The sequence below is a fragment of the Sinocyclocheilus anshuiensis genome, unplaced genomic scaffold (genome assembly GCF_001515605.1).
Source record: "Sinocyclocheilus anshuiensis isolate Anshui unplaced genomic scaffold, SAMN03320099.WGS_v1.1 scaffold782, whole genome shotgun sequence".
NCBI lineage: Eukaryota > Metazoa > Chordata > Actinopteri > Cypriniformes > Cyprinidae > Sinocyclocheilus > Sinocyclocheilus anshuiensis.
This window is the reverse complement of record NW_015546111.1, coordinates 839,545-849,906: the sequence shown is the minus strand read 5'-3', so window position 1 is coordinate 849,906 and position 10,362 is coordinate 839,545. Positions and strand designations below refer to the sequence as shown.

Here is a 10,362-nt window from a genome sequence, read left to right as displayed (position 1 = left end):
GTAAAAATCGACACGTTTCAGAAAGGCGGGGCATAGAGGAGAAACAATAATGTACAGTATGTGGAAAATAATGTTTTTTTTTAACCTTAAACCGCATAAACACATTTCATTATACCAAATACACAAAATAATGTTCTTTTTTAGCAACGTCATATGACCCCTTTAAAGCTTTACAGCAATCAAACTGATGAAGTGAAAGAACTCCCTCCTTGTGTACTGTAAACCGGGTTTATTTCTACACGCCTATTACTGTTACACAAACTGTTAGATTTGCTGTCGGACCTAAGCCATTTATCATAAAAAGGGAAAGAGTATTTTTCATAATAGAGCCCCAATTTCATAAGAGGGCAGGGACGGGGGTGTTAAGAGGACTGTTGGCAGCAGACACTGTCTCCGAACCACTGAAGGAACCGATGCGGGTGTGGAGAGGAAAATGAAAGAGGAAATTATGTCAGAGGAAGAAACAGAGGTGGTTTAAAAATGCTGGAACAAGTGGGCCACAAAACAAGGGAGCAGAATTCACTTTTAGTTGACAGCAATGCAGATGTATTTATATAATGGGAGCATGTGATATGTGCACTGTACTGCACGTAACAAATGTATTGTGGGAGTACCGTGGTACAGTGATGCTATCAGATGATAATATCACGGGACTTTGATATATACCTTACTGAATGCACTAACAATAAAGTATCATGTAGCAGTACCATGGATTTTTGGACCTGTGTAATTATTTTCATGTCATAGTAGATATTAAAATTCTACACTATTTTGTCTAAATAAATTAGAAATAAAACACTGAAAACTAAAATCAATCATAAAAACTACAAGTGAATTTAGGCATCACAGCATTATAACGTACAGTGTGAAAATGTATATTCATTTTGAGATTTGTTGAAGATTACATTTAAACGTGTTATTTAATTATTATTGTTTTGAAAGATTGAGTGTTATATGATGGCAAAGGCAATCTGAATGTAATATAGTAGAAATGAGCATGCACTTTTAAATATCAAATACAATAAATAAATAAATGCAAAAACCTCTGAAATCAGCTGATATATGTACCTATATTTTACTGATATATGCATAAGTTGTTCCCTACATGCCACTGTAAATTTTATGAAAAATGAATATGGTAATCATTATGGTAACCATGCGATATATCAGACTACTTTCATATCACAACATCATGTAAGGATGATTATCATATTCATAGACCATGGTATTTACATGATACTCCAAAGTCCAAAAAACCCTGTATTTTATGGTATAGTGTTAAATGGTACTTTTTGTGCATACAATAATCGCATATAAAAACATAATATTTCCAAAACTATGGAAAATGAATGGAAAATGATGACATTAAAATAAATGTACATATTTCCAAGCACAAATAAGTGTAACAGACCCACAAATACACAAACATTTAGAGGCGATGAATAAATGAAATGAGTAAGGTTGTTGTGAATGGGGAGAGTCTTTAGTTCATGGGTTAGTGTGCAGATGAGGAAGGATCTAGAACGTACCCTGCCCACCTCCACTAGCTTGGTGATCATGACGATACTAAAGCAGTTCTCTTGCCAAACCATCCTCCAAAAATCATACACTGTCTCCTGCTTGGGCCCTGCAAACAAACAGACAAACACACACACACACACACATATACACACACACATTCAATGAACAGCAGCCAGTGCTTCAGACAGTGGGTTTTAATTTACCAAGTGTCATTGCATGTTATAAGGCAGTTCAGTAATCCAGAGCCTCACACAGAGTAATTCAATAGCAGATATTTTTGAGTAATCCAATAGCAGACATTTCTGGTGAATGGAACAGTTTTTAACCTCAGCAGGATGTGGCTCTCTGATAGAAAAAGCAAATTTCTCCCATCAATTGAGTCTGCCTCGAAATTCAATTAGGGAGAAAGACAGACAAACCACAAACATGTAATGATTTATTTATGGGAGATCTGAAACGATGAGAGAAGAGGGTGACCTTGTTTTAGTAGAGCTGAGAAAGGGGTAGAGGGCGGTTAATGTCTGATGTTTCTCTCAAATGCACACACACTGTTTCTTTTGTCATGGTGGGGACTTTCCTATGACTCCTACTGTTTGGAAACTGAGCTATAGAAAGCTTTTTGCATTCTGAAATTTTAAGAAATACATTTTATAGCATGTTCATGAAGCCGGTTTCCTAGTAAGGACAGTTGGCTGGTACCCAAATGTAGGTGATTGAGGTTTTATGGCCTTTCACTGTTTTACTGTCTCCGACCACACAGACTGTACACCATTCTACTTATTAGACAACTACTTATAAGATATATAAACAATTGAACATAAAATATGGTGCCAGATTTACTAAACAGAGCAAATTAGCGTGAGAGTGCAATCCCATAAAAGTGTCAATGGGAGAGGAAATGTCTGCAGCTGATCTACTGACAATGCACACATCAAAGAACACAGACACAGCCAGTGCATGTCCATACGGTCCATTATATTGTTTTCAATATAAATTGAGTGGTGTTTATGGTTGCAAATTACATAAAAACAAATAAAGGATGTAAAGGTTACTAAATAAAGGATTTTATACAGATATTCTATTATTCAAAAACAAGACAAAATATATTACGAAAATTATTTTGCAGTGCACACAATCTGTCTGAGATGAGCCAAGGTCCTGCAGTCATTGTGCTGGTGGTTTTGATCTCAGGTAAGAAGACAGCAGGTGGTAATCCTGACTCTGCTGCACCATTTCTATTCGCACACCTCTGTAATTTCCTGGATCAGAACTCATTAGACTCCATCTGGAGGATCTCTTTGTTTTGAAGGTTTCAGTCACACACACACACACACAAAACCAAAGGCTCAGACTGAAGAGAGGAAAGAGGCTCTCCCTCCTGGGATTGGACACTGCCAGACTGAACCATATAAACACACACACACACACACACACACCCCCATCCATCCATCCACAAGTCCTGTCCAGACAAAGATACTCACCCTGAGTGGCGATGAAGTGGTTGGATCGATGGTAACCCTAAAAAGAAAGAGAGAGAGGTGACATGCCGTGTAAGCCATTTGTGTCTCAGAAACATCACTTACGTGTATCTCACTGCTCTTAGAGTACAAATGCTCTTCAGAGATGCAAGGTCTTTAGTTCTAGATGTCCAGTTCAAATGTCTGCTTTGAAAGCTACTATTTGAAATCAACCTAAATTTATTTGGTCTGTGAGTGGAACTGTTTGGTAATCTGTGGGTCACTGAGATAAAATAAGGGTCATGTGATCTCATCATGCCGACCTCCACGAGAAGATCTACTCTATGTAATATATATATATATATATATATATGTGTGTGTGTGTGTGTGTAATGTGGGTGTGCATGATTTTAAATTAGGGCTATCAATTGTTCAGAATATTTCATCTAGATTAATCTAATTTTTATTGTAGATAACACGTTTAATGAAAAAATAAAGAAAGATGTTACCAGCATTAAACAGTAGTAGTAGTATTTAATTAATTTCATGTTAACACATTAACTTTGACAGTATAAATGTAAATAAATTTTTCTACTACATAGTACGAGTACTATTCATTTCTTTAGGGATAAACATTTTTAATAAGGAAAGAAATTTGTGAGTACACCTTTAAGCTACAGTCAAGCTACCGCTACCCATTTAAAGAGTAATTAGCTATACCACAAAAGTAAAATAAATAAATAAAACATAGATACATCAAGTTTATTTAAAAAGGCATTTTTTTAATTAAATATTGATCAAATAATTTCGATAAACATTTTTATGAGGCTCTAAATTAGGATGACGCCAACTGAGCACATAAATCTAGACTACAACTAAACTAAAAGTTAAACTAAATATAACCTTACATGAAACCACCTCCCAACACTACTTTAGAAATTGTAAAAAGAGTGTGTTTCAATACACACTCTCTTTACAATTACAAACTGAAAGGTAAGGCCATTTTTATTTTGAAAACTAAAAGCAAACTGAAAAATGTAGTCAAATCAGTAGTACAGCTAGTAGTGTTTGTTACGCTTCAACACTATTAATAAGTCTGAGGCACAAAAACAAACAAACAAACAAAAAGGCACCCTGCTACAAAAGTAATACTCATTTGTCCAGACATAAAACTCATCATGGAGGACATGAGCTCCCTACACGATTCCTCCATCAGCTCATGTTTGGAATGAACAGGGAGAAAGAAACTCTAGGAACATCTCAAAACATGCAATTTATTCATCAAAGCTAAGCCTTTTCAAAGAACTACCTGGGGATGCTCCCAAAAACTGGATCTGTTTTCATTAAACAGACATTAGCGGAATAATAGAGACATGTTCTTTATTGTTACTGAGCATTTGCTGCTCCATTTATAACACTGCAGACGCCCATTACTCTTTAGATTGGGCCAAGCTATTTTCTGCATACTGTACAAACAAACATAGAAACAGATACACAGTAGACGGAAAAAGAAATTGTGGGGGATGTTTGTTCCACACAGAAAGGATTCATCAGTCTATGGGGTTTGGAGAATACAGGGGATGCAGGGAAAAACACTGGGAAGACAACTGGTCCAAAAGAGCTTTGTTCTGCTGATTCAAGTAGTAGCATGATTTGCTATTACTTATACCAAGGGTTTTCAAACATTTTTAATGCCAGGGACCCTCAAATATGATGATCCTCTTGTCAATGACTCCCTTACTAAAATACAGAAGCAGCTATATATTTTCATGTATAAATATTAAATTATACTGTGTGATAAAAACTATAAGACAACACTATATTATAAGACGATTCTGTTTTTTCCCCGCCATAGAGTAACAAATAATTGCGAATTTTTATATCACAATTTTGATGATTTTGTAATTCTGAGTTTATATCTCACAATTTTAAGAAAAAAGTCTGAATTGTGAGAAAACGTGAGACAAAAAGTTGCAATTATCTTATGTTTTACCATATACACCTATATAAAAGGTATGTTTTTATCCCATGGTGGAAACCATACTATATAGATCTCCAAATCTGGCTTTTATTAGTAAGACAACCATGGTTAAAGAGCAAAGAGCAGCCATATAGTCCTAAAAAAAATTAAATAAAGAAATAAAGAAATGAATGAAGGTGTAATACATTACACAGCAGTGCAACAGGATTTATAGCACACTAACAGGGACCATCCCGCTGGAGAAAATGTGAGGTACGTGTTTTGCTCAAGGGCACGATAGCGATATGGGATCTCAGTAATGATTCAGTTCATGGGTCGCCCTATCTGCCATCAAATCCATGATGATCATATCACAAGCCCCAAGCTGCAACTACCCCAATGTAGCCGAAATGCAGCACTTTTTCAAGTTGATGATACCGTACATCAAGCTTAAAATTATATATTTAATGGCTGATTTGAAAATAGAAGGAAAGTTCACAGGACACAGAAGCTCATTAAAGGGAGAAAAACAAAACAAAAAAATAATAAAAAAAAGGCTTAACAAAATACTTTACAACATTTAGCATCTCAAAACTCTGAAACAATGCTATAAATGCACCGCATAAAAAGCTATTTGTGTTTATATCACTCAAGAGATCAAAATGGTTTCAGCAAAAGCTCTCTACTCGCAACAATTTATAATAACTTTCAAATCAACAAATTATCTTTTGAATATATTCTTATATATTCATATTTAAAAATGCACAACTACTAATCTGTTGTATAATGATTAGATATTTTTGTTTATGAAAGTTATTATGAAGTGTCACCCTGCTCTTTTTCATACATTCATCATCCAGAATAGGAGTCCTGCTGGAAAAAAATGTTCTGGTAATTTGCTGGTCTTAGCTGGTTTCATCTGGTCTAGTTAGTCTCCCAGCCTGTCAAGTTGGTGTTTAGCTGTTCAGTCAGATGGTCTTCCAGTCTGAGCAGCTGAAAAGTGCCCGAAACTCAGCTAAGACCAGCAAACCTGCTTTTTTTGTTCAGTTTTAAAGGTGCAATCTATTGGCGTATGAGCTGCCTGTCTATTCTCTTCAAATTTAAACTTCCTGTTAGTAACTCTACTTATATTTTACTACGAACTTTAGAAAATCACTGTTGGACAACACAAAGTTTGATTCTGCTGAAGTTGATGTGCAGTTCAATACAATTAGTATACAATTAGTATACAATTCATGGATTGGTAAGTTTAAGGGTTAAGGGTTGGATTCAGTCTTACAGACTGCTGAAGAATGGGGGGAAAATCTGGTTTTAAAGAGGTTTTAGGCACTTTTCAACTGGTCAGGCTGGGAGACTGACCTCTTACCTGAGCACCAGCTTGAACAGGATAAAGGCCCCGATATACTTCAAACGAAATCGAAGAACGAACTGATATGACGTCATTTCGAACAAAATCAGGCCGAAACGAAGTTCGTTTTGAGTTCGTTTCGGCAGTTCGAAACAGCTGACCAAAGCAAACTTTCTGGGGGAGTTCGTTTTGGCTACTAAACACCTTTGAGCTTCCATTGGTCCGTGGCGATTACGCAGTCGGTGGGTGTGTTCTGAAACTCCACCTTCTTTGACGTGCGATTTTTTTCCCCTGGTTCGTTTCTCATTCCACGGAGGTCTGACAGGAGAACAACATCTCCTAGTCACTAGCAACATGAATACACTGGAGTGTCGAATAGCTGAGCTGGCACAAATATATCCGCACCTGTACGATTGCTCGCGGAGAGACGCGACGTAGAGAAACATCCGAGACAAGTTTTCCAAAGCCATGAAAAGAATGAAAGGAAAGATTAAAGATATAAGGTAGCAAGTACCGAATACATGTGTTTCAAATAAATGTTACACCATACTGCTGCTGCTGCTGTTGTTCTTTCAATAAGCAAATTTAAAGGGTATACAATAAATGAAATGCCAAACGAACATACAATAATAAACCTTTGTTTTTATCAAAAGTAAATCATGACACCACATAAAATATAAAAAGGTGTAACAATTTATCCAGTTTAATAAAATAAATGAACACTAATAAAATAAAGTAACAAACTGACTCCAATATTTTTTTCCACATCATTCTAAAGTTTTCAGACTATGAGCCATTCACACTTCCCATAAAGGACTGATTATGGAAATGGAATGGTTCTTTTGTATTGCAAACATGATACTTGACTCTGAACTGCTGCTAATCATTATTATTTTGTCTATAATATTCTGACCATTGGGGTCTTCTTCATTTCATCGTTGTTGTGTTTAGGGGATACGTGCGAGCGTCGCGACACGTTTACAATAATCTACACCCAGCCTCCAGCAGCGCGGGGGTGTTGGAAAGTTGGGAAACAGTATACCGTCACTCAGCCTTTTCGAACTTCTTTTTGCCCCAAACGAAGAAAGAAATCGAATCGAGGGAAAGAAAGCAGAGAGAAAGAAAAGAAAGAGCAGTGAAGTACTTACTTCCCTGTTTATCCGAATCTACAGGGTCCAAGAGTCGAAGAGGTGGGGAAGGGGGGCAGAAAAAGACAAGACATACTCTAGTTAATGAGAGGCTGAAGAGAGCTAGAGGATTAACAGATCACAGACAGAAAGAGAGAGAATTAGAAGAAGAAAGAAAGAGAGAGACTTGTGTTAGCCAGCTAAGCTCTACGTCAGGGGACAAACACTTGAAATGGAGGCATATATTTTGGATGTGCAGGTGGGCAAATCTTTGCACACTAAATATAAATTCTGAAGTGTGTAATTTTTGTGTCTTTAGCATCATCAAACAGAATTGAAAAATAATTTCTTTCAAACAGGCTTCCGGGACACTCCTTCCTTCTGCCATTGGTTGGACAAACTGATAGCTCACTCCATTGAGTCGGTGTTGCTATGTGGGGCTGGTTCAAACAACAGAATGTGCCTTTACACTTCTCAGGAAAATCAACAAACAAATGGCTTTCAGGCTAGGAAAGTATTTTAACATTGAAAAAATTACACACTTGTCTTTTAAATTACTCCATTTACTCCTGTGTAAGCTAGTTTCTTGCAAGTTCCTTTATTGGGCTGATTCAAGAGCTATTCAAAAGGAAAGGACAGCAATGAAAAGGAGTAAACACATTAAACAACAGTTGCACTCACTTTAATATGTTCCCTAATAGCCTCTACTTACTGCCAGAAAAGTAAAAAACAGTAAAAAGAAGCATCCTTTCATTATCAGTCTTTTCTTGACTTTTTTGTGCTTTTTGAAAAAAAAAAAATCAATTATTGTTAAATTGGTCTATGCTATGTTTTGCTCCTGTATATAGGTTCATACTGAAAACACTAAAACAAGATAAATTGATATTGTGGCCAATCATGACATGTAGAGGAAAAAATGCCAAAATACTATACATACTACAGATTTAATATAGTTACATATATGTGCCTTCATTCATGACTATTCTTTTACTTCCTATTTCTTTGGAAACACTCAATGCTTCACATACTTAGAGCCTTCCATTCAAAATAAACCACATAATTCAGCAAATCACCTGCTGTATCTAAGGTCCAGATAGAAATTGCAAGATTTTAGAGTGTGCATCTTGTTTTAAATTCTCTTTAAATAGATAGTTTATGCAAAAATGAGAATTCAGTCATTTTCTAATCATCATTTTGAAAATTCAACTATTTCAATTAGTTTTCATTTTTGGATGAACTATTGGTTTAAGCAAATAAGTGGAGAGGGTCCCATTAGAGGAGGTGGCCTCGTCCAACCTGGTGCACACTGAGTAAGCGTTGAATAGTAGGTTTAAAGAGGGCTGACCATCAGTGCCCACCTGACTCTTTATTAAAGGGGAAATCGGACACAAAATGACCCTAAAACACTTTGCCACACATGTCAGTAAGCTACGCTTCACATCTGACCACGCTCTAAAATCCTTTGGGAGGTCAGACACGCCAGCACAGGAATAACAACCTACCAAGTTTCACCCACCACAAAAAAGGACAGCTAGTGGTCTAAAAAGTTTTCTATCAAAACTGATATGATGATATGCCACAAATATCAAATAAACTCCAAGGGAGCTCCATAATAACAGAAACAGTGTGAATATTTGTGAGTCTGGCTGAAGACAGCATGTGACTGCTGACTTACATCAATGTAATTGGCGTTGATATAGTCGGAGTTGGGATCACCGAGCAGCGGGTGCAATTTCACCCTGTGACGGTCATCTGAAACACAAAAACACATACAGTACATTACGGTAACATTACTTTTGTGCAATAAAAAAGTATTTTTCTATACAAATTAAGTTTATTATAGGGAATGCCTTATATTCCACACTAATGTTGTTGGTATGTTAAAGCTGTTACTTGATTTGATTAATTGATTGTAAGTCGCTTTGGATAAAAGCGTCTGCTAAATGACTAAATGTAAATGTAATGTAAATTATTTCTGGGTGCTAAAACAGCAGAATCAGCAGAATGTGCAAATAAACAATGCTACCAGCTGGTGTCATTTATTGTTAATGAATTTCCCCCTTTTACTTTCAGGCACATGAAAGCTTTACATTATCAGACATTTTGAAACTGAAGTAAGTTTAAATAATCTATATAACTGAGAATGTCTAAAGGCATTACTAGATCATGATATCATGATATCATGATATGCATGCAAAGACTGAAAAAATGAACTCACAACCCATCAGGGTGTCGTGTCTTCCCTTAGTTTTATCCTTCTTCTTATTGATATCCCAGCCATCAAAGAAGCTCTACAAATATATGATTGAATATAGAGAGAGGGAGAGAAAGACCGAGAGAACACTTTTGTTTTTAGTTCTGGGAGATAATCATGATATCCTTAAACTTTGTCTGAAATGCATCTTATTAAAATACAAATTCTGACATAAATAGCATTTAGACCAGAGGTTCTGGATTACTCTGCAACCCAAAGAAATGTATTTTTGTGATATTAAATTAGACTAAATTTAATACAATTCCACTTTCAAGGAGGATAAACATGATTTCATGCTTCTGTTGAACACAAAAAGAGGTAATTTGACAAACATTTTATGAGAACACTTCATTTAATATCTGCAACTGCATATATTACTGAAAATTGATGAAATTATTAAATTACACAGTGGACACCGGGTAAAGGAAAACAGAATGTTCAATATCACAAGAACAGCATCAGGTAGAGCAAAAAATGTTCTAACTGAATTGATTTGCATCCTCATCTTGTTTTAAATTCTCAGATGCTCCCAATCCGACTATCGAATCTAGCATTCACTGAGATATAATTGTGAACAGAGGCAAAATTTCCACATCAAACTAGGTCTACTAGGTGTAAGCATTTAGACTGCCAATTCCAGTGAATATATATATATATATATATATATATATATATATATATTTTACATATATTAC

General features: G+C 35.9%; 1 protein-coding gene across 1 annotated transcript in view; it reads right to left on the bottom strand.

Annotated features, from left to right (window-relative positions):
- Positions 1-10,362, bottom strand: part of LOC107700666 (receptor-type tyrosine-protein phosphatase U-like) — a 103,790-nt gene that overhangs the window by 18,278 nt on the left and 75,150 nt on the right. Inside the window, exons 16-20 of the mRNA XM_016502403.1 lie at positions 9,632-9,704; positions 9,089-9,165; positions 7,435-7,452; positions 3,003-3,039; positions 1,530-1,627 (exon numbers count right to left, since the gene is read on the bottom strand). Of these exons, the coding sequence (XP_016357889.1) occupies positions 1,530-1,627; positions 3,003-3,039; positions 7,435-7,452; positions 9,089-9,165; positions 9,632-9,704 (303 nt within the window). The remainder of the gene's footprint in view (positions 1-1,529; positions 1,628-3,002; positions 3,040-7,434; positions 7,453-9,088; positions 9,166-9,631; positions 9,705-10,362) is intronic.